The 24,108-nt window shown below is 48.5% G+C and overlaps 1 protein-coding gene across 1 annotated transcript in view; it reads left to right on the top strand.

Moving 5' to 3' along the window:
* Window positions 1–22,549, top strand: part of LOC137327059 (cullin-4A-like) — a 40,765-nt gene extending 18,216 nt beyond the window's left edge. The window contains 10 exon segments of the mRNA XM_067992463.1: window positions 2,209–2,401; window positions 4,104–4,208; window positions 7,716–7,826; window positions 7,944–8,029; window positions 13,332–13,439; window positions 16,006–16,119; window positions 17,220–17,325; window positions 19,571–19,743; window positions 19,905–20,057; window positions 21,106–22,549. Coding sequence (XP_067848564.1) covers window positions 2,209–2,401; window positions 4,104–4,208; window positions 7,716–7,826; window positions 7,944–8,029; window positions 13,332–13,439; window positions 16,006–16,119; window positions 17,220–17,325; window positions 19,571–19,743; window positions 19,905–20,057; window positions 21,106–21,201 — 1,245 coding nt within the window. The 3' untranslated portion in view covers window positions 21,202–22,549.
* Window positions 22,550–24,108: the final 1,559 nt, after the last annotated feature.

Below are 24,108 nucleotides of genomic sequence, written 5' to 3'. Positions count from 1 at the left end.
TGTTCCACCCTTCCTCCAGCATAGATTGCGTGTTCCACCCTTCCTCCAGCATAGATTGCGTGTTCCACCCTTCCTCCAGGATAGATTGCGTGTTCCACCCTTCCTCCAGCATAGATTGCGTGTTCCACCCTTCCTCCAGCATAGATTGCGTGTTCCACCCTTCCTCCAGGATAGATTGCGTGTTCCACCCTTCCTCCAGCATAGATTGCGTGTTCCACCCTTCCTCCAGCATAGATTGCGTGTTCCACCCTTCCTCCAGGATAGATTGCGTGTTCCACCCTTCCTCCAGCATAGATTGCGTGTTCCACCCTTCCTCCAGCATAGATTGCGTGTTCCACCCTTCCTCCAGCATAGATTGCGTGTTCCACCCTTCCTCCAGCATAGATTGCGTGTTCCACCCTTCCTCCAGCATAGATTGCGTGTTCCACCCTTCCTCCAGCATAGATTGCGTGTTCCACCCTTCCTCCAGCATAGATTGCGTGTTCCACCCTTCCTCCAGCATAGATTGCGTGTTCCACCCTTCCTCCAGGATAGATTGCGTGTTCCACCCTTCCTCCAGGATAGATTGCGTGTTCCACCCTTCCTCCAGGATAGATTGCGTGTTCCACCCTTCCTCCAGGATAGATTGCGTGTTCCACCCTTCCTCCAGGATAGATTGCGTGTTCCACCCTTCCTCCAGCATAGATTGCGTGTTCCACCCTTCCTCCAGGATAGATTGCGTGTTCCACCCTTCCTCCAGGATAGATTGCGTGTTCCACCCTTCCTCCAGGATAGATTGCGTGTTCCACCCTTCCTCCAGCATAGATTGCGTGTTCCACCCTTCCTCCAGGATAGATTGCGTGTTCCACCCTTCCTCCAGGATAGATTGCGTGTTCCACCCTTCCTCCAGGATAGATTGCGTGTTCCACCCTTCCTCCAGCATAGATTGCGTGTTCCACCCTTCCTCCAGCATAGATTGCGTGTTCCACCCTTCCTCCAGGATAGATTGCGTGTTCCACCCTTCCTCCAGGATAGATTGCGTGTTCCACCCTTCCTCCAGCATAGATTGCGTGTTCCACCCTTCCTCCAGGATAGATTGCGTGTTCCACCCTTCCTCCAGCATAGATTGCGTGTTCCACCCTTCCTCCAGGATAGATTGCGTGTTCCACCCTTCCTCCAGGATAGATTGCGTGTTCCACCCTTCCTCCAGCATAGATTGCGTGTTCCACCCTTCCTCCAGGATAGATTGCGTGTTCCACCCTTCCTCCAGGATAGATTGCGTGTTCCACCCTTCCTCCAGCATAGATTGCGTGTTCCACCCTTCCTCCAGGATAGATTGCGTGTTCCACCCTTCCTCCAGCATAGATTGCGTGTTCCACCCTTCCTCCAGCATAGATTGCGTGTTCCACCCTTCCTCCAGGATAGATTGCGTGTTCCACCCTTCCTCCAGGATAGATTGCGTGTTCCACCCTTCCTCCAGCATAGATTGCGTGTTCCACCCTTCCTCCAGGATAGATTGCGTGTTCCACCCTTCCTCCAGCATAGATTGCGTGTTCCACCCTTCCTCCAGGATAGATTGCGTGTTCCACCCTTCCTCCAGGATAGATTGCGTGTTCCACCCTTCCTCCAGCATAGATTGCGTGTTCCACCCTTCCTCCAGCATAGATTGCGTGTTCCACCCTTCCTCCAGCATAGATTGCGTGTTCCACCCTTCCTCCAGCATAGATTGCGTGTTCCACCCTTCCTCCAGCATAGATTGCGTGTTCCACCCTTCCTCCAGCATAGATTGCGTGTTCCACCCTTCCTCCAGCATAGATTGCGTGTTCCACCCTTCCTCTCCTATCCTTGAGGAACGTTGGAACACCCACTGTATCATTGACATGCATCCTTCTTGTTTGAGGCAGGGTGATTTTCTTTTCTCATGAGCTTAACCATCTTGTGATAGCAGCCTTTAATGCATTCAATCCTGGTAAAATCCCCTTTATGGATTCTCGAAGATGCAGCAAGACACCAGTTCCTCTTGTTTGTGGTGTGTCAGCTCTTGTGGCAAATGATGTTTTGGAAGATGTCTCCATACTAACTGACTGTAGGGACCCACAGACCATTGACGAGTGAATTCAGCACGAATCCTTAAACCTGTATTATCAAACCGTTTGTCCACCTCAGTATAGATCCTCAGATTTATGGTTACTTGATGTTTTTCTATATAAAGTGGGATTTTCTTTCCAGACCTTTGGCACTACGATCGTGGTTAATCCTGAAAAGGACAAGACGATGGTTGAGGAGCTGCTGGACTTCAAAGATAAAGTAGATCATGTCATTGAAGTGTGCTTTGTAAAAAACGAGAAGTTCGTCAACACAATGAAGGAAGCTTTTGAAACTTTTATCAACAAGAGACCAAACAAGCCAGCTGAGCTAATAGGTATGGCTGATGTTTTGTTTTGTAGTGTGAAGTATTTTGTAATTATGGCAATGAGTCTTAAAAAGGTATAGCTCTTCTCAGTGACGCTACAGATCTGCATGAGCGAACCTAACTGATCTGAAAATGTACATTTTTATATAAATTCCGTTTGCCCAAAATAAATTGCCAATGCTGGTTTGGTCCTTCCAACAGCGTTGTAAATGGAAACCCTGTCAGATATGACCTGTCGAATACTGAGTCCCATCTTTCACACTGCGGTACCTTGACCCACCCTGCTGTCTTACCAATGTCAATCTCTCAAGATTTTTGTTTAATTGTTCATTCTCAGCATGTGGGCCTTGTTGGCAAGGCTGGTATTTATTGCCCATTCCTAGTTGCCCAGGTTTGATTTAATTGAGTGGCTTGTTGGGCCAATTAAGAGGGCAGTGCAGGACTGGAGTCACGTATAGGCCAGACTGGGTAGAGACGGCAGGTTTCCTTCCTCAAAGGATATTATTGAACCCATTGGGTTTTTGTAATTAAAAGTTTTACATCTAGTGTGCATCCATAGGAACAGGAGCAAGCCATACAGCCCTTCGAGCTTGTTCCGCCATTCAGTTAGATCATGGCTGACCTATACCTCAACTCCATTTACCCGTCTTGGTTCCATAACCCTTAATACACTTGCCTAACAAAAATCTAGCAATCTCAGTTTTCAATTTGACCCAGCCTCAACAACCTTTCAGGGGAGAGAGTTCCAGATTTCCACTCCCCTTTGTGTGAAGAAGTGCTTCCTGACATCACCCCTGAACGGCCTAGCTCTAATTTTAAGATTATGCCCCCTTGCCAGAGGAACTAGTTTCTCTCTATCCACACTATCAAATCCTTTAATCGTCTTAAACACCTCAATTAGATCACCCATTAATCTTCTATACTCAAGGGAATACAAGCCTAGTCTATGCAACCTGTCCTCATAATTTAACCCTTTTAGCCCTGGTATCATTCGGGTGAATCTGCACTGCACCCCCTCCAAGGCCAATATATCCTTCCTGAGGTGCAATGCCTAGAACTGCACGCAGTATCTCCAGATGGCCAGATGCAGTCTAACCAGAGCTCTGTACAGCTGTAACTTCTACCCCTTTGTATTCCAGCCCTCTTGAGATAAAGGTCAGCGTTCCATTAGCCTTTTTAATTTTTTTGTATCTGTCCACTAGCTTTTCGTGATTTCCTATTCATTCCCCTTTGCATCACTATTGATACGGACCCTTCAGTTATATTAATCCTACTCTCTGGAATCTTCTAAACCCCTTCCCCTCTTTCCACCTTGAAAAATCACCTCATAAGCCATCTCTTCAGCCCCATTTCCTGTACAATCTTAGTATTTTTACAGCATGGAGGGAGGCCATTCAGCCCATCGTGCCCTTGCGAGCTCTCCGAAACAGCTATCCACTTAGTCCCATTCTTCTGCCCGTTTTCCCTTTTAATATATTAAAATAATCTTGCACATACTGTCAATTTTTGAGGTGTTTTGCAGTTTAAACTTGAGGTTTTTTTAATTTGATACATGTTTATCAAATATGTAAATTCATTGCTTTGTATTTCAGTGCAGAATGAAATTGTTCAGAGTGAATCGTAACTGTTCAGAGTGAATCGTAACTGTTCAGAGTGAATCGTAACTGTTCAGAGTGAATCGTAACTAACGTACAGTTTAATTTGTTTATAGCCAAGTACGTTGATTCCAAATTGCGAGCTGGTAACAAAGAAGCAACAGATGAAGAACTGGAGAGAATGCTGGATAAAATCATGATCATATTTAGATTTATTCATGGTGAGTTTTTCTGGTCGATTTGCAGCTGTATTGTAAAGAGGATTCTCAATACAATCAGTTTGTTTTTAAACTTGGTTCTCTCTTAAACGTAGATAGCACTACATAGATTGCCCCAACGGGAATGATAAGTGGGCAGATGGGCTCCTGCAAAAGGCCTGAATGACACAGTAAACTGGTTGGGCTTTTTTCTTCTATTTCCTGTGTTCTTGATCGGAAACTATTTTGTTTGAAATACTGTTGGAGCAAAATGTTTGAAAAGCCACTGTCCTTTCATGTGACTAATATCACTGCGATCTAAGCACGTTGATCATCTGCCCCTCATACAACTAATCGCAGTATTTTAAAAATTAATTTTTGGGATGTGGGCGTCTCTAGCAGGGCCGGCATTTATTGCCCATCCCTGGTAGCCCTGAGAACGTGGTGGTGGACCTTCACCTTGAACTGCTGTAGCGGTTTGGTACAACTGAGTGACTTGCTAGGCCATTTTAGAGGGCAGTTAAGAGTCAACCACGTTGGTGTGGGATTGGAGTCACATATAGGTCCAGACTGGGTAAGGACGGCCAGTTTCCACCCCTAAAGGAGTGTGAGGTCATCCACTTTGGACCTAAGAAAGATACATCAGATTATTTTTTAAATGGTGAGAAGCTCGGAACTGTGGAGGAGCAGAGAGATTTAGGAATCCAAGTACAGAAATCACTGAAAGCTAGTCGACAGGTACAAAAAATAATTTAAAAGGGCTAGTGAAATGTTGGCCTTTATCTCAAGGGGGCTGGAATACAAAGGGCTGGAAGTTATGTTACAGTTATATAAAGCCTTGCTTAGACCCCATTTATGATGTGGAGATGCCGGTGATGGACTGGGGTGGACAAATGTAAGGAATCTTACAACACCAGGTTATAGTCCAACAGTTTTATTTGAAAATCACAAGCTTTCGGAGGCTTTCTCCTTCGTCAGGTGAGTGTCGAGACTCATTGAAAATTACCGCACATATAGTCACAGAGCAATGCCTGGTGATTACAGACAATCTTTCCAACTGCCCGTTATCAAGGCCATCAAATTAATTGAATAGTGTTCAGACAGAGAAACCTTAGATACCCCAGACAACTGAATATACAAACGGCCAGAACCAAAGAAAGAGAGGGAGAGAGAGAGAGAAACATCCGAAAGGAAGAGAAAGAGAGAGAATGACCAGTTGTATTAAAAACAGATAACTTTTTTTTCCCCCTGGTGGGGTTACGTGTAGCGTGACATGAACCCAAGATCCCGGTTGAGGCCGTCCTCACGGGTGCGGAACTTGGCTATCAATTTCTGCTCGACGATTTTGCGTTGTCATGTGTCTCGAAGGCCGCCTTGGAGAATGCTTACCCGAAGATCGGTGGCTGAATGATCTTCGGGTAAGCGATCTTCGGGTAAGCATTCTCCAAGGCGGCCTTCGAGACACAAGACAACGCAAAATCGTCGAGCAGAAATTGATAGCCAAGTTCCGCACCCATGAGGACGGCCTCAACCGGGATCTTGGGTTCATGTCGCGCTACACATAACCCCACCAGGGGGGAAAAAAAGTTATCTGTTTTTAATACAACTGGTCATTCTCTCTCTTTCTCTTCATTTTGGATGTTTCTCTCTCTCTCCCTCTCTTTCTTTGGTTCTGGCCGTTTGTTATATTCAGTTGTCTGGGGTATCTAAGGTTTCTCTGTCTGAACACTATTCAATTAATTTGATGGCCTTGATAACGGGCAGTTGGAAAGATTGTCTGTAATCACCAGGCATTGTTCTGTGACTATATGTGCGGTAATTTTCAATGAGTCTCGACACTCACCTGACGAAGGAGAAAGCCTCTGAAAGCTTGTGATTTTCAAATAAAACTGGTGTTGTAAGATTCCTTACATTTGTAGACCCCATTTAGAGTACTTTGTTCATTTCTGGGCACCGCACCTCAGGAAGGATATATCTGCCTTGGAGGGGGTGCAGTGCAGATTCACCAGAATGATACCGGGCTAAAAGAGTAAAACTATGAGGGCAGTTTGCATAGTCAAAGCTTGTATTCCCTCGAGTATAGAAGATTAAGGGTTGATCTAAATTCCTCTGGTGGGAGAGTCCAGAACAAGGGGACACAACCTTAAAATTAGAGCTAGGCCATTCACACAAAGGGCAGTGGAAATCTGGAACTCTTTCCCCCCAAAAAAGCTGCTGAGGCTGGGGGTCAATTGAAAATGTCAAAACTGAGATTGATCGATCTTTGTTAGGTAAGGGTATTAAGGGTTACGGAACCAAGGCAGGTAGATGGAGTTAAGATACAGATCAGATATGATCTCATTAAATGGTGGAGCAGGCTCGAGGGACTGAAATGGCCTCCTTTTCCTATTGAGCAGTGTCTAAGTGAGTATATTTTGCATTACTTTGTGTATTATCAAACACCAATCAGAAATGTTGGGCAAGGTATACACCCTCTTTGGTGAGTCAGCTGATCTGTCAGGTTGCCATGACTATCAGCCTCTGCAGCCTTAGGCACTGAGAGAAAAACTAGCCAGGGTTCCTGTTTGTGATCGCTATCCCTGTGACCCCTGCTGGAGATGCACATGTGCAGCTGTTGCTGGAGGACAGCACCGGGCCTCACTGTGAGGCCTCCAGTGGTCAAAGAAGCTTCCAACACTCAACTTCTAAGTATACGCCTCAAGAATGTTTTAGTACCTGTGGGCACCCAGCAACTGTGGAACTTCACCGAGTAAGGGCTTAACTACCAGCGCCTGTGGATCTTCACCTAGTAAGGGCTTAACGACCAGCGCCTGTGGAACTTCACCTAGTAAGGGCTTAACGACCAGCGCCTGTGGATCTTCACCTAGTAAGGGCTTAACGACCAGCGCCTGTGGAACTTCACCTAGTAAGGGCTTAACGACCAGCGCCTGTGGATCTTCACCTAGTAAGGGCTTAACTACCAGCGCCTGTGGAACTTTAGTAGCACGGAGATTGCATCGTCAGTAAGAAGAGCTGAGTACGATGTGATATATTAAAATCGAAGCTATTGACCCTCGATGTTGCAGTATTTTCAAAGGTCGTCTCTTATCCCTGGAAAGTGGGTGGAGATCCAGGGAATGCGGGTAAGCCCTTTCTTATTTGTTGACCAGTTACGTCAGGTGAAGTAGAATTAGATCATTCTCAGCATCATTCTTGGTCAATATGGGTCCACGACACAAGCTTTATCCTACGTGGATCCCACATTGTACCTGACCTGGGAATGTTTGGCTCAGAAAGTGAGAATTATTTTGTTCCCTAGCACTGGTTTTGATGACAGCCGACTTCACCCAGGAACCCTGCACCCATATGAGAGAAACTTCCATCCCAATACGTGGCCTGGATCTCCACCACACAATGGGAAGAGCTGGTTTGCATTATGGTGTTTTTTGAATATATATAAGACATCCCACTAGGCTCTACCCTAGATTCAAAGCGGTTTGCTTTCAATGTTATAAATTCATTTGAGCCTCAATTTTTGTTTCCTTTCAACAGGTAAAGATGTATTTGAGGCTTTCTATAAGAAAGATTTGGCTAAACGTCTCCTGGTGGGGAAGAGTGCTTCTGTGGATGCTGAGAAATCAATGCTGTCCAAACTAAAGCACGGTACGTCCGCACAGCTCCCGCTCAACTCTCACACCGTCACCTTCTGTTTTGAGGAAGCCATCTGTATGAGATAAAAAATATCTCGAGCTCAAACCATTTCCTGTTTTGTTTCGGCAGAATGTGGTGCTGCCTTCACCAGCAAGTTAGAGGGAATGTTTAAAGACATGGAACTCTCGAAAGATGTTATGGTACAGTTTAAGCAGGTAATCTTTAATTCAGACTATTGTTGCTGGGTTTTTCTTTTTATCCACCCTCCCCACCCCTCTTTCCACCCAGCCCTCCTCTATACTCCCTCCCCCCCCCCCATCCTCCCTCCCCCCCCCCCCCCCCCCATCCTCCCTCCCCCCCCCATCCTCCCTCCCCTCCTCTTTACCCTCGCCTCCTCTCCGTCCTGTCCTCCCCTCGCCTCCTCTCCGTCCTCCCCTCGCCTCCTCTCCGTCCTCCCCTCGCCTCCTCTCCGTCCTCCCCTCCCCTCGCCTCCTCTCCGTCCTCCCCTCCCCTCGCCTCCTCTCCGTCCTCCCCTCGCCTCCTCTCCGTCCTCCCCTCCCCTCGCCTCCTCTCCGTCCTCCCCTCGCCTCCTCTCCGTCCTCCCCTCGCCTCCTCTCCGTCCTCCCCTCGCCTCCTCTCCGTCCTCCCCTCGCCTCCTCTCCATCCTCCCCTCGCCTCCTCTCCGTCCTCCCCTCGCCTCCTCTCCGTCCTCCCCTCGCCTCCTCTCCGTCCTCCCCTCGCCTCCTCTCCGTCCTCCCCTCGCCTCCTCTCCGTCCTCCCCTCCCCTCGCCTCCTCTCCGTCCTCCCCTCCACTCGCCTCCTCTCCGTCCTCCCCTCCCCTCGCCTCCTCTCCGTCCTCCCCTCCCCTCGCCTCCTCTCCGTCCTCCCCTCGCCTCCTCCCCGTCCTCCCCTCGCCTCCTCCCCGTCCTCCCCTCGCCTCCTCCCCGTCCTCCCCTCGCCTCCTCCCCGTCCTCCCCTCGCCTCCTCTCCGTCCTCCCCTCCACTCGCCTCCTCTCCGTCCCGTCCTCCCCTCGCCTCCTCTCCGTCCTCCCCTCCCCTCGCCTCCTCTCCGTCCTCCCCTCCCCTCCCCTCCTCCCCGTCCTCCCCTCGCCTCCTCCCCGTCCTCCCCTCGCCCCCTCCCCGTCCTCCCCTCCCCGTCCTCCCCTCCCCGTCCTCCCCTCCCCGTCCTCCCCTCCCCGTCCTCCCCTCCCCGTCCTCCCCTCCCCGTCCTCCCCTCCCCGTCCTCCCCTCCCCGTCTTCCCCTCCCCGTCCTCCCCTCCCCGTCCTCCCCTCCCCGTCCTCCCCTCCCCGTCCTCCCCTCGCCTCCTCCCCGTCCTCCCCTCGCCTCCTCCCCGTCCTCCCCTCGCCTCCTCCCCGTCCTCCCCTCGCCTCCTCCCCGTCCTCCCCTCGCCTCCTCCCCGTCCTCCCCTCGCCTCCTCCCCGTCCTCCCCTCGCCTCCTCCCCGTCCTCCCCTCGCCTCCTCCCCGTCCTCCCCTCGCCTCCTCCCCGTCCTCCCCTCGCCTCCTCCCCGTCCTCCCCTCGCCTCCTCCCCGTCCTCCCCTCGCCTCCTCCCCGTCCTCCCCTCGCCTCCTCCCCGTCCTCCCCTCGCCTCCTCCCCGTCCTCCCCTCGCCTCCTCCCCGTCCTCCCCTCGCCCCCTCCCCTCGCCTCCTCCCCTCGCCCCCTCCCCTCGCCTCCTCCCCTCGCCTCCCCCCCGTCCTCCCCTCGCCTCCTCCCCGTCCTCCCCTCGCCTCCTCCCCGTCCTCCCCTCCCCGTCCTCCCCTCCCCGTCCTCCCCTCCCCGTCCTCCCCTCCCCGTCCTCCCCTCCCCGTCCTCCCCTCCCCGTCCTCCCCTCCCCGTCCTCCCCTCCCCGTCCTCCCCTCCCCGTCCTCCCCTCCCCGTCCTCCCCTCCCCGTCCTCCCCTCGCCTCCTCCCCGTCCTCCCCTCGCCTCCTCCCCGTCCTCCCCTCGCCCCCTCCCCGTCCTCCCCTCCCCGTCCTCCCCTCCCCGTCCTCCCCTCCCCGTCCTCCCCTCCCCGTCCTCCCCTCCCCGTCCTCCCCTCCCCGTCCTCCCCTCCCCGTCCTCCCCTCCCCGTCCTCCCCTCCCCGTCCTCCCCTCCCCGTCCTCCCCTCCCCTCCCCTCGCCTCCTCCCCGTCCTCCCCTCGCCTCCTCCCCGTCCTCCCCTCCCCGTCCTCCCCTCCCCGTCCTCCCCTCCCCGTCCTCCCCTCCCCGTCCTCCCCTCCCCGTCCTCCCCTCCCCGTCCTCCCCTCCCCGTCCTCCCCTCCCCGTCCTCCCCTCCCCGTCCTCCCCTCCCCGTCCTCCCCTCCCCGTCCTCCCCTCCCCGTCCTCCCCTCCCCGTCCTCCCCTCCCCGTCCTCCCCTCCCCGTCCTCCCCTCCCCGTCCTCCCCTCCCCGTCCTCCCCTCCCCTCCTCCCCGTCCTCCCCTCCCCGTCCTCCCCTCCCCGTCCTCCCCTCGCCTCCTCCCCGTCCTCCCCTCGCCTCCTCCCCGTCCTCCCCTCGCCTCCTCCCCGTCCTCCCCTCGCCTCCTCCCCGTCCTCCCCTCGCCTCCTCCCCGTCCTCCCCTCGCCTCCTCCCCGTCCTCCCCTCGCCTCCTCCCCGTCCTCCCCTCGCCTCCTCCCCGTCCTCCCCTCCCCGTCCTCCCCTCGCCTCCTCCCCTCGCCTCCTCCCCGTCCTCCCCTCCCCGTCCTCCCCTCCCCGTCCTCCCCTCCCCGTCCTCCCCTCCCCGTCCTCCCCTCCCCGTCCTCCCCTCCCCGTCCTCCCCTCCCCGTCCTCCCCTCCCCGTCCTCCCCTCCCCGTCCTCCCCTCCCCGTCCTCCCCTCCCCGTCCTCCCCTCCCCGTCCTCCCCTCCCCGTCCTCCCCTCCCCGTCCTCCCCTCCCCGTCCTCCCCTCGCCCCCTCCCCGTCCTCCCCTCGCCCCCTCCCCGTCCTCCCCTCGCCCCCTCCCCGTCCTCCCCTCGCCTCCTCCCCGTCCTCCCCTCGCCTCCTCCCCGTCCTCCCCTCGCCTCCTCCCCGTCCTCCCCTCGCCTCCTCCCCGTCCTCCCCTCGCCTCCTCCCCGTCCTCCCCTCGCCTCCTCCCCGTCCTCCCCTCGCCTCCTCCCCGTCCTCCCCTCGCCTCCTCCCCGTCCTCCCCTCGCCTCCTCCCCGTCCTCCCCTCGCCCCCTCCCCTCGCCTCCTCCCCTCGCCCCCTCCCCTCGCCTCCTCCCCTCGCCTCCCCCCCGTCCTCCCCTCCCCGTCCTCCCCCCCGTCCTCCCCCCCGTCCTCCCCTCCCCGTCCTCCCCTCGCCTCCTCCCCTCGCCTCCCCCCCCCCCCCCGCCGTCCTCCCCTCGCCTCCCCCCCCCCCCCCCCGCCGTCCTCCCCTCGCCTCCCCCCCCCCCCCCCCCCGCCGTCCTCCCCTCGCCTCCCCCCCCCCCCCCCCCCGCCGTCCTCCCCTCGCCTCCCCCCCCCCCCCCGCCGTCCTCCCCTCGCCTCCCCCCCCCCCCCCGCCGTCCTCCCCTCGCCTCCCCCCCCCCCCCCCCCCGCCGTCCTCCCCTCGCCTCCCCCCCGCCGTCCTCCCCTCGCCTCCCCCCCCCGCCGTCCTCCCCTCGCCTCCCCCCCGCCGTCCTCCCCTCGCCTCCCCCCCGCCGTCCTCCCCTCGCCTCCCCCCCGCCGTCCTCCCCTCGCCTCCCCCCCGCCGTCCTCCCCTCGCCTCCCCCCCGCCGTCCTCCCCTCGCCTCCCTTGGGCTGCTGTGCTCTTGTGATAGCCACAGGCTTGAAGAACCGTAACCATGTGAATTTAGTGGGCGAGTGTCAGAAGGTTGTGGGTAACATCGGAGCGGAGCTGGATCATCCCTGCTCCTGACACCCCACTGTCCAGCAGAGGGCAGTAGATAGCAGTCGGGAACAGGAAGCCTGCTTTCCTCCCAACCTTCCTTGGCCCCGGAACGTAGTTTGGCTGAGGTCAGTTAATTCAACGCAAATGAGGGATTGAATGTGAGCTCTCGCTGGTACCACAGGATTCAGTGGACTTAACTACTGAGCAAAAGAGACGTCCTAAAATGTACTGCTTTTAATTTGGGCATGACTGATCATGGGCGTAATTAATGTTAATACGATTCAATTGTGCGCTTTTAAGTGTTTCTAGTTTTATTGCACTCTAATACAACAACATTGCAAACATCAGATTGAAAATTTATAATTCAGAACAGAAATTCTTGCTCGTTAATTCATCCTCCACAAACAAATGACCAGGCATCCAGTGGGGCAGAGATATCTCACCCAAAACGGCCGTCCTTCAACCTGGGCAGTGAAATTGGCCAACACCGTCCTGTCCTCAGCTGATGTCAACCCCGTTCACCATCTGCCGACACGCCTCAGAACGAGCAGTCGCATTGCTGACGGTGTTGGGGATTCGAAGCATCAGCACCAATCGGTACTTGCCGACATACTTCAAAAACATGGTACCGAACTAAGGCATAAGTGGTTCTGCATTGCATGGCATTTTATTGAATATATAAGAATAAACATTTCCTGAAGGAAGTGTAACCTCCACCCGAGATTCAAAATGGTTTGCTTTCAACATTGTAAGCTGATTTGGGTATCAATATTTTACTTCCTTTATAATTGCTGCCTCTTTTATGAGCGGATTTGGGCACAAATGGAATGGGTATTGACATCGGTCTTCCTGGCGCAAGAGTAGGACTGGTCCTAGAACATTTCAGACCCTAATGCAGGACAAATCAGTTAGCATAGTTAATGTAACCGGTCAACAAACAAGAAAGGGCTTATCCTCATTCGCTATCATAGGATGCAGCCCCGCTGACTTGTTGGCCTTTGGACCATGGGGTGACGCTCTTGGCTCGATGCTTGTCTACAGTAGGCGGCACAGCAGCGAGTGCATCGTTGTGATTCGCAAGGACACACACACGGCACGCAAACGGAGGGACATAGATGTCTGCACCTCTCTAGCCAATCGTCTGCTCTGTATTTGTGCTCCAAGACAAGTGGGCATGTCGATCTAGAGGCTGAACTATCTCCCCAGGATTTCCATGCAGTGGAAGACCGTGTGTCATAGTTTGGGCGAAGAGTGAATATGGCATCCAAATTGGGAGAGCTTTGGTCTGACGTGATTACTTCCATCGCTAATAGATACATTGACTAGCTCATAAAATCAGAGCAATTACACATGAATTTAGCCACTGCAGTCGCTTCACTTCTCTACCCTCTCACCCCACATTGTTATTTGCAAATCTTGTGGTGGATTTGAGCATGTATCCTAGACAAGCCCAACACCAGCCTGGACTTCATAGAGACGAGTAAATGTGGTTGATCTTCAACTTCCTGCTCAAGATAAAACCAGCATCAGTTTTGAAGATCAAGCTTCTTTGTCTTTTTAATTTGTGAATGTCAGATTTACCTTCTGCTTTTGAGGTCATCACTTTTGGCAATAAGTGTTTTATGGGGCTCTCACCTTGACATCTATACAGGTTCTTCCTAACATGCAAATTTTCTCTACATATTTTCAGTATATCCAAAATCAGAATGACCCAAGCAAGATAGATCTTACAGTCAACATTCTGACAATGGGATACTGGCCAACGTACACACCCATGGAAATACATTTACCTGCTGAGGTATGTTCAGTCCATTCTACATTTATGGTCCTAATTTGTCAATACACAGATCTACAACATATGGCAAAATCCAAAACTGAGTTATGAAAGTTTCCCTAAAACCTTTCATTTGTTGAGCCATGGACACTATACCTGTGGTGTTCCACAGGGATCGGTGCTGGGACCACTGTTGTTCACCATTTACATAAACAATTTGGACTCGCAAATTAGAAGTACAATATCAAAATTTGTGGATGACGCCAAATTAGGGGGAATAGCTAATACCAAGGAAGAATGCGACAAATTACAAGACGTTACAAACTTGCAGAATGGATGTGTAAATGGCAAATGAATTTCAATATAGATAAATGTGAGGCAGTGCATTTTGGCAGGAGGAATCAGGAGGCCACATACTCCTTGGAAAATAAGAGTCTAAATGGGTAGAGATGCAAAAGGATCCAGGGGTACAGGTTCACAAATTATTAAAAGTACCAACGCAGGTTAACAAAGCCATAAAAAGTGCAACAAAGCACTGGGGTTCATTTCTAGAGGAAAAGAATTCAAAAGCAGAGAAGTTATGCTAAACTTATATTACACAAAGGATATAGAAGCACTGGAGAAAATGCAAAATAATTTAAAAGGATGATACCAGAACCAAGAGGGTACCACTATCAGGAAAGACTCAACAGGCTGGGGCTCTTTTCTCTAGAAAAGAGAAGACTGAGGGGTGAACTGATAGAGGTCTTTAAGATTATGAAAGGGTTTGATTGGGTAGATGTAGAGAAGATGTTTCCACTTGTGGGGGAGACCAGAACTAGGGGCCATAAATATAAGATGATCACTAATAAATCTAATAGGGAATTCAGGAGAAACTTCTTTACTCAGAGAGTGGTGAGGATGTGGAACTCGTACCCACATGGAGTGACTGAGGCGAATAACATAGATGCATTTAAAGGGAAGCTCGATAAACACATGAGGGACAAAGGAATAGAAGGATATGCTGATAGGGTTAGATGAAGAGGCTCATGTGGAGCATAAATACCAGCAAATACCTGTTGGGCCAAATGGCCTGTTTTTGTGCTGTAAATTCTACGTAATACCAAAAGTAGGTCCTGTAAGATTTCTCACACTCCTTCCCTACAAGCTTGCTTTAGCTCCAAGTGGTGCTGTTTCATTCGGGTGCTCGTGGTGCTGTATTGCTATTTACACATAGCCCACTGGACACTAGGTCGTGTTTTCAAGAAAACTCAGCTGCCACTAACAAATATAATTCAGTTGTATCAAATTTTAAGCTACTTTGTTTCACCAATTACTAAAACATTATCAACTAGACCCTGAGTGAAATTGCTGAATGTGATCCCTAAAACACTAAAAGTCCCTGAAAATCCTGTAATCTCATGCAATCAAAACTGAAGTTCATGTATTCAGTCATTGTGAAGCAGCAGCCTTGGTCATGGGCCCTTATAGTCCCGGTAATGTGAGGTAATAACTTTAGGTAATTTTTTGCCTTCACCTGTTGAATACTGAATCCCACAGAGTCTGCACAACAAAAGCCATGATTGGAGCTTTAAATCTTACCCGGGTACGATATCAGAAATTAAGCTGCCTGGCAGACTCCTGTATTTTTCTCAGAAATTAAGCTGGCTGGCAGACTCCTGTATTTTTATCAGAAATTAAGCTGCCTGGCAGACTCCTGTATTTTTATCAGAAATTAAGCTGGCTGGCAGACTCCTGTATTTGTAGCCAGCAAGGGTCTTGGTTATGAGGGTGGAAGAATCTTTCCTCACTGGAATTGTTTTATCCTTTAACATTTGTGGAGACTGGAGAAGCTGGGATTGTTCTCCTAAGAGCAGAGAAGGTTAAGGGGAAATTTAACAGAATTGTTCAAAATTATGACTGGTTTTGATAGAGTAGATAGCGAGAAACTGTTTCCACTGGCAGGAGGGTCGGTAACCAGAGGACACAGATTTAAGATAATTGGCAAAAGAACCCGAGGGCAGATGAGAAATTTTTTTAGGCAGCGAGTTGTTCTGATCTGGAATGCACTGCCTGAAAGGGCGGTGGAAGCAGATTTAATAATAACTTTCAAAAGGGAATTGGATAAATACACACATACAAATTAAGAGCAGGAATAGGTCATTCGGCCCCTCGAGCCTGCTCTGCCATTTGATAAGATCATGGCTGATCTGATTGTGACCTTAACCCTACTTTCCCATCTACCTACTATAACCTTTGAATCCCCTTGTTAAATACTTGATGAGATGAATTGGCAGGGCTAAGTGGAAAGGGCAGGGGAGCGGGACTAATTGGATAGCTCTTTCAAAGAGACGTCACAGGCACGATGGGCCGAATGGCCTCCTTCTTCTGTGTTGTATGATTCTAAGTCTGGTTACAGAAGAAGAAGAAATAGAAGTAGACCATACAGCCCCTGCAGCCTGTGCAACCATTCAATAAGATTATGGCTGACCTTAAAGCTCAACTCCAAAGCTTAACTGGAAACTGGGGCAGCAATGACGTTGCAGAATTGATTTGCACAGTTACGAATTAATTAATTACCCTTGTAATATTTAAATATATATATTTTCAGATGGTAAAATTACAGGAGGTATTTAAGACATTTTACCTCGGAAAACACAGTGGCAGAAAACTACAGTGGCAACCAACATTAGGACACTCTGTTTTGAAAGCAGAATTCAAAGAGGTATGCTTTAATTATCAGGAATTGTTTTTTAAATGTATTACTCGTCTGCTCCAATCAACTGGATTTTGCTTTCTAAACTACCATAAGATTTGCTGTTTATAAAATAAAATGTGTATATATATATGACTTTAAAACAGGAACTGAATTACTTCTTTCTACCCTGTTAGACCTCCCTCCTCCAACTGTACTTTACCTGAAGATTATACTTGGTCTTGACTCAGCGAACTCTGTTGGAGTTCAACTAGTATTTAATACATTTATTCCTATATTGTGTATATTCATTTATAAATGTATAATACATATTCACATTCAAGCCATTCATCTTGTCTTTTATTCACATAGAACACAATTGTATATAATTCTCAGCAGGTCAGGCAGCTTCTGAGGAGAGAACAGATAAGTTAACGTTTCAGGTGTGGACCTTTCATCAGAACAGTCCTCATGAAGTGTCCCCACCTGAAACGTTAACTGGTCTGTTCTCTCCACAATTGCTGAGCATTTTCAGCACTTTCTGTTTTAAATTAGATTTCCAGCATCTGGAGTATTTGGCTTTGCCCTCATATATATAATATATCTAAGTGTAATTTGGTGTATATTCACATGTAACAGTCATGCATAGTACATTTATTGATATAGTATGCAGTCAACTCTTCTCATTCAAAGTCGCTTCATTAAATTATCTGATAATTACATTTTCTTACACTAAGTTGCCACCTTGCTGTTATTTGTGTTGCTCAGTTCGACTTGTTGGACAATTCAAGTTTTTAGGCAAAAGTATCAAGTAGATTGTAATCGTATAGTACATATAATGTACATTTATTCATGTACACTAATGTAGTAGACAGTATACATATATATTCCTATATAGTATCTGAGTACATTTCATATATAGTGTAATACTAAATAATGTTTTAATATATTGATCAAATCACTTATGGTGTTTGACGGTTTTGTTATATTCTATTTGAGCAATGGTGTTGTGGTCTTTTCCTGCAATTTATCTACTTGACCCTGTTTTCCTCAGTAGTATAAAAGTTACAGCCTGAGGTTGTTTTGCTCCCATTCGCTCTGAATTAGTGTTTCTTCAATGTGCACTCTAGGGTAAAAAGGAACTGCAGGTTTCACTCTTCCAGACCTTGGTGCTTCTCATGTTCAATGAAGGCAATGAATTCAGTGTGGAGGAAATCAAGACTGCAACTGGCATAGGTATGGAAATAATCCAAACCTGGAGGTTGACTGTTCACTCATTGCTGTACAGGTACACTGGAAATTGTTCAATTCTGGGTAAAGCTAGAAATCTGGATTTAAACGTCGGTAGTATAGAGAGGCAAGAAACATGGAGCTGCTGCTTGACCTGACACCAACTGATATCAGCAGAGCAGTTCCTTTGTGTAAAAGGATACCTGAAGTAGCTCATCTCGGCACAATCGACAGTCAATAATTAAATTAGACTCCTCTACCTAATCAGAGATTTTATACATTCTTTCACTATATTTTTTAACACAGCTGGTTGCAAGTGATGTGCAGTGTAATAGTGTACTTAAGATATTACAATAAGCTGGTTTGGCTGTATGGTTCTCTACTTTCGTATTGAATGGAAACCATATACCTTGGTATTCCAAGCCTTGGTATTGTAAGGCATTCAAAAGATTTTATATGCTGCCCAGCATTCCACTGGTGGGAAGTTCTCAGAATCTGCTTTCACCGAGGATGTGCTCAGACTTGCGTCAGCAACAATCCTCCTCGATGAGGGGGCAGTAGGGTCTTGTTGAGTTGACTCCAAATTAGCGTGCCTGGCAATGGAAGACGGGGACAGAGTCAGCCTTCAGTGGCAAGCTTGGTCATCTGATAGCTTGCAGGTCCATAGTACTCCAGGACACTGTTGATGATTGAACAGCCAGCCTTTCCCATTAATGGGCTCTGGAAGCATGGATCCATCACTCAACCCAACCCACCTTCAGCTGCTTCATCTATGACTTTCCCTCCATCGTAATGTTGGGATAGGGCTATTCACCGGAAAGTCCACAGTGTTCAGCTCCATTCACAATTCTGATAATGCCAACCTACAGCAGGACTTGGATAATATCCAGGCTTGTAGATGACAATTTATGCTACATAAGTGCCAGTGATGACCATTTCCATCAAGGAAGTCCAGCCATTTCCCTTTACCTTCAGTGGCACCACCTTACCGAATCCCTTACTGTAACATTTTTGGGGTCTTGGAAGTTTAACTGGATCAGCCATATTAATGCCAGGGTAGGTTCTGGATACTCTGACGTGCGGCTCACCTCCTGACCCTCAAAGCCTCTCCACCATCGACAAAGCTCAAGTCACAAGTGCAAGAGTGTCTTGGAATTCTCATCAATCCCCTGGGTGATGCAGCTGCAACAACACTCAAGAAGCTCAACACCATCCAGGACAGAGCAATTTGTTTGATCTGTGCCCTGCCACTGGACTCAATATCCGCCATTGGCATGAAATGGTTGCAGTATGTAGGATCTGTAAGATGAACTGCAGCAACTCCCTTCAGCAGCACCTCCCTCCCTTGTGAATACTGCACCAAGAAGGACAAGAGCAGTAATGTAATAAAAGCACCATCGCTTCCCAAGCCTCCAAGTCCAACACCACCCTGATTTGGATATTCATCGTCGTACTTTCATTGTTGCTGGGTGAATATCCTGGAATTCCTTGCCTAACAACATTGTGGGAGCACGGTCACCATAAGGACTGAAGCGGTTCAAGGAGAAGACCCACCACCACCTTCTCAGGGCAGCTAGGGGTGGGCAATAAATGCGGCCAAGCATGCCTCACCCACGTCCCAAGAACAAATCATTAAAACAATATATCACTGGGTGCCTCCTGGTCACCTTCAGATAATTCTGCAAGCCAATGTCCTACTTGGCCAAGCAGCTGGAAGCCTACCAATGCCTAGCTTGATTTAGCTGATTAAGCTCCAGCAGTCCATCTGTGCACACTCAAGGGTCCCTTAGCCTTAGATCTCCTAACTTGCATCTTAGCAGTAAGGACTTAAATGGAGTGTGCATTCGATATCAGACAAATGGAAATGCAGTGATTTGGCATGGTTTCCATGCTTGTTAGACTCCAGCTAACCAAAAGAAATCTTCCATCAGTCAACTGTTGTTTGTGGGAGCTTGCTGTGCGCAAAATTGGCTGCCACATTGCCGTACATTTCAACAGTGATTACAATTCAAAAGCACTTCATTGACTGTGAAGCGCTTTGGGATATCCTGAGGTTTTTTTTCTTTCATTCCTTCCTTCTTTCTTATATAACAGTACATATTGGAAAGATATACTACATGATCATAAGTTTCTGATGGGTACTGTTATATGTACTAATCAATAATGAAATAATTTAAGGAGTGTCTGCAGTAGTGCTTTCTTGTTTTTGTTTACTAAATGTACATATTTTGTATTTTGACCTCTCCTTTAGAGGATGGTGAATTAAGAAGGACATTGCAGTCTTTAGCTTGTGGCAAAGCTCGTGTGTTGAACAAAGTTCCAAAGGGAAAAGATGTAGAAGATGGAGACAAGATAATCTTCAATGATGACTTCAAGCACAAACTGTTCAGAATAAAGATTAACCAAATCCAGATGAAAGAAACTGTATGTAATCCCTCTAATAAAGTGACATTTTGCCAAAAAATCAATTCCAATATATAATGAGAACGTATTGTCAGTATTACCAAACACCTTCATACTAATGACTGTTGAAATTGCAGCATTTTGTGGGGGGGTTCCATTGATATTTTCTTGTCCCTTTTCAGGTTGAGGAGCAAACAAGCACTACCGAGCGGGTATTCCAGGACAGACAGTACCAAATCGACGCTGCTATAGTTCGAATCATGAAAATGAGGAAAACACTCAGCCATAACCTCCTTGTTTCAGAACTCTATAACCAGTTAAAATTTCCAGTGAAGGTAATTAAAGATTTTTTTAATATAAAATATAATTTTGGGTAAAAAACACACAGAAGGCTGCCAGAGAATTGGCTATGTGTCTGTTTTGGCCCCCAAATTCCAGAGGCACTGGCCCTACTCCACCTCTTCACCTTGTGTGAGCCTAGATGGCGTTGGTGGATTGTTCGATTGTGATGAGCATCATGGGCCTCACCCAACATTCCCTCATGGACACTATCTGGCAAGAATCACTGGGTAATGATCAGAGGGGAGAACTCCAGCTTTACTTTCCCTCCTAAGGCTCCCAAGTCCAATTGCGGTATGCTGTAGTACAGCTCAACTAACTCCAGCCCAGAGCAGGCATTGAACCCGGCACATTCCTGCTCAGAGCAGTGTACTGACCAGCTGAGCTATCAAAACTTTACAATCAGGGGACACTCAACTTTACTCAGTTTCTTGTTTCACGAAAGAACATGGTAGATTGAGTCCAGGGCAAGGCTGGACAGGAAATGCTTTCTCCGTTGATATTATATGGACTACCTGGGTGGTCCAAACCTGGTTCCTAGTTGGAGCAAGTCCCGAGTGGCTCCCCATAATTCAGAGTAAGTGGGAGCACGTGGTCTGCTGTGTAAAGGTGCAGAATGATGATGTGTGTGGGAAATGGAAGTGTCCTACTGATGCAGTAAGGGGTGCCTTTCTGGGGGCTGCTTTTAAGATGTGTTGTTTTGACAGAATAGATCGAGCTGTACCACTTGATGCAGACATTAGGTGCCAAGATCAGAGATTTGCCTCGCAGAGTGCAAAAACCAACTTCAAAATCACAAATAAAAGATTCAGTACTTCTAGAAAAGCTGCTGTTTGTTTGAGTCCCTCTTGTTTCGAATGTGTTTCTGGCCGTACTTTGGTTGGATGAGAGAGAAGGCTTTGGGACAAGTTTACACAGATTATCTCAGCACTGCTGATACTGGGCTTTTTGGAGAAACTTTGTTAATAAGTGGACTCTTTAACTGCTTGTTGGAGGTGTGTATTATTAAAAATGTTTTTGTTTTTCACCCTGGTGAATATTCAGCCTGGAGACCTGAAGAAAAGAATTGAGTCTCTTATTGACCGGGACTATATGGAGAGAGACAAAGACAATGCCAACCAGTACCACTATGTGGCATAAAGTACAGACCAGGACTGTGTCAATGCTGGACCTCAACTCCACAATGTTGGTAAAATGTCAAGAGCACTGATTCTGTCTGCAACCTTTTCAGATTCTGTTGGATTATTACATACACAATCCAGCTGTAGACATGTCTCACCAAAGGAGGCATCCCTTTCAGGAGAGATCCCCTTGGGTGTCCCTTTTCACACAGCTTCTAGCATAAGCCTTTGTTTTTCTGACGATCGTTTCACTAAAGAGTGTGAAAGAGGTCCGGGTATAAATGCACTTGAAGCAGCAGTCCAGCTACTTTCCTCACAAGTGGCTGAGAGCTGATTGAGTTTCCTGTCTGTACCTTCATCTGGTTTCACATGAAACTCATGCTGTCAACTCCTGTACTTTACTTTTGGTTCTGATTTATAAAATCTGTCTGCACTTGTCACTCCCCTCACTATATAAACTGATGGCCCACGTCCTGGGAACCTTCAAGAGACTCCCATTAATATTTTTTAAAAATAATCTAAGATGCCCCGAGTACAAAATGCTCCACACTGTACACCGGCTTTTGCATCTCTACTGCATCGGTGAACTGAAAAATGATTCTTTTTGATATGTCAAATTGCCAGTCATTAAATTCAACCTAGGCAACTAATGAGGTAATTAACTTTGAGCAATAGTGGGAGCCGTTCTACCCCTGCTCACTCAACACAGCACAGGGTAACATTTAGGTGGAATTTTGTGCGTGTATCTTGTTTTATGTAAATTGAAAAATGTTACTTCAAAATAGAGACAATTTGCTAGAAAGCCTTGAAGTGCCAAAGACTAGAATTTCAAACATGTATTCCACTAAAATACTCTTCTATAAAATAGTATTTGTTGCTATTATAGTAATAATGGCCCAGTACTCCCAAGGCAGTCCTGCTCTTGATATTTGCTTTAAGTAGAGTAACTGAAGCCTCCTTCACCCTCCACCATCAGGCTGCAGGTAACTAGACGTTACAATTGCTTTTTCAGAATAGTTTCTCATTTTAGATGACTACCTGTTCATTGAATGATTCTCCAATTCACTGATGGACTCGTACGGCACTTTCACAGAAGATCTTGAAACTTTCTTTGCAGAAATGTACATATAAGAACAACAAAATGCTTTGTACAATATATATAAGTGCTCCTTTGTATTCCTTCACACTGTAAATCATTCAGATTGCTAACTAGTTTGATGGTAGAGATGGTCAGCTGAAACTTTTGTGAGTTTTGTGATAACTTGTTACATATTGTAAATATGTTACCTCTTGGTTCAAAAAAGAAGTCCTAAAAATTATTAGGGTCTTTGTCTTGCGATAACTGAATATAAAATGATTTTCTGCCATGGGTTGAGTGTTTTTATTGGCATAACATTTATATAACTTCTAACTTATAAATTTTTCACAGCTTCTAACGTTAAGTATATATGGTGACAAACTAAAGCAACAGTTGCCTGTAATTTTCGGATCTTTAATCACCGCAACACTAACTTATCTTGAAGAAATTGCAGTTCTTTAGCGGTTTATGTTTGTAGCTGGTGATCAGTGACTGGGTCAGTCACACTTGTAGCAGTGTCCTACTGATGAGGGAGTGATGATGGGGGGTCTGTGGTGGGAGATAGTTGGAGGGCCAGAGACAGGGAACTGGAGGGAGAGCTGGGGCGGAGGGGCAGAACGGTGTCCGGTGGGGGCGCAGGGTCAGGGGCGGCAGAGCGAGTTTAGGGGGGTAGGGGCTAGGGAGAGCAGGGCCGGGGGTGGGGGGGGCAGAGCAGTGTCAAGGTGAGGGGGAGCGGAGTGGGGTCAGGTCTGGATCATCTCAGTATGCGAGTCAACATTCTCTGCGATCTCACTGAAATCAAAGTACCGTTTGCAACTCGCATCCATGTACATAGATCATTAAAATATCATGGACAGGTACAGAAAATAATCAAAAAGACTAATGGAATGCTGGTCTTTATTTCTAGAGGGCTAGAATACAAGGTTATTCACCAGCGATACCACAATCTGTAACCTCATGGCCCGACACATTCCTCACTCTACCGTTACCATCAAGCCAGAGGATCAACCCTGGTTCAATGAGGAGTGTAGAAGAGCATGCCAGGAGCAGCACCAGGCGTACCTAAAAATGAGGTGCTAACCTGGTGAAGCTACAACACAGGACGTGCATGTTAAACAGTGTAAGCAACATGCTATAGACAGAGCTAAGCGATCCCACAACCAACGGATCAGATCAAAGCTCTGCAATCCTGCCACATCCAGTTGTGAATGATGGTGGACAACTAACAGGAGAAGGAAGCTCCGTGAACATCCCCATCCTCAATGATGGCGGAGTCCAGCACGTGAGTGTAAAAGACAAGGCTGAAGCATTTGCAACATCTTCAGCCAGAAGTGCCAAGTGGATGATCCATCTCTGCCTCCTCCCGATATCCCTATCATCACAGAAACCAGTCTTCAGCCAATTCGATTCACTCCACACGACATCAAGAAACAGCTGAGGGCACTATCGACAGCAAAGCCTATGGGCCCCGACAACATCCCGGTTGTAGTGCTGAAGACTTGTGCTCCAGAACTAACCGTGCCTCTAGCCAGGCTGTTCCAGTACAGCTACAATACAGGCATCTACCCAACAAAGAGGAAAATTGCCCAGGTATGTCCTGTCCACAAAAAGCAGGACAAATCCAATCTGGCCAATTACCGTCCCATCAGTCTACTCTCAATCATCAGCAAAGTGATGGAAGGTGTCGGCGACAGTGCTATCAAGCGGCACTTACTCATCAATAAACTGCTCACTGATGCTCAGTTTGGGTTCCGCCAGGACCACTCGGCTCCGGACTGGTTTCTGTGATGGTGGGGATATTGGGAAGAGGCTGAGATGGATCATCCACTTGGCACTTCTGGCTGAAGA

The sequence above is a fragment of the Heptranchias perlo genome, chromosome 11 (genome assembly GCF_035084215.1).
Source record: "Heptranchias perlo isolate sHepPer1 chromosome 11, sHepPer1.hap1, whole genome shotgun sequence".
Classification (NCBI taxonomy): domain Eukaryota; kingdom Metazoa; phylum Chordata; class Chondrichthyes; order Hexanchiformes; family Hexanchidae; genus Heptranchias; species Heptranchias perlo.
Note: the sequence above shows the minus strand (reverse complement) of the source record. Positions and strands in the feature narration are given on the sequence as shown.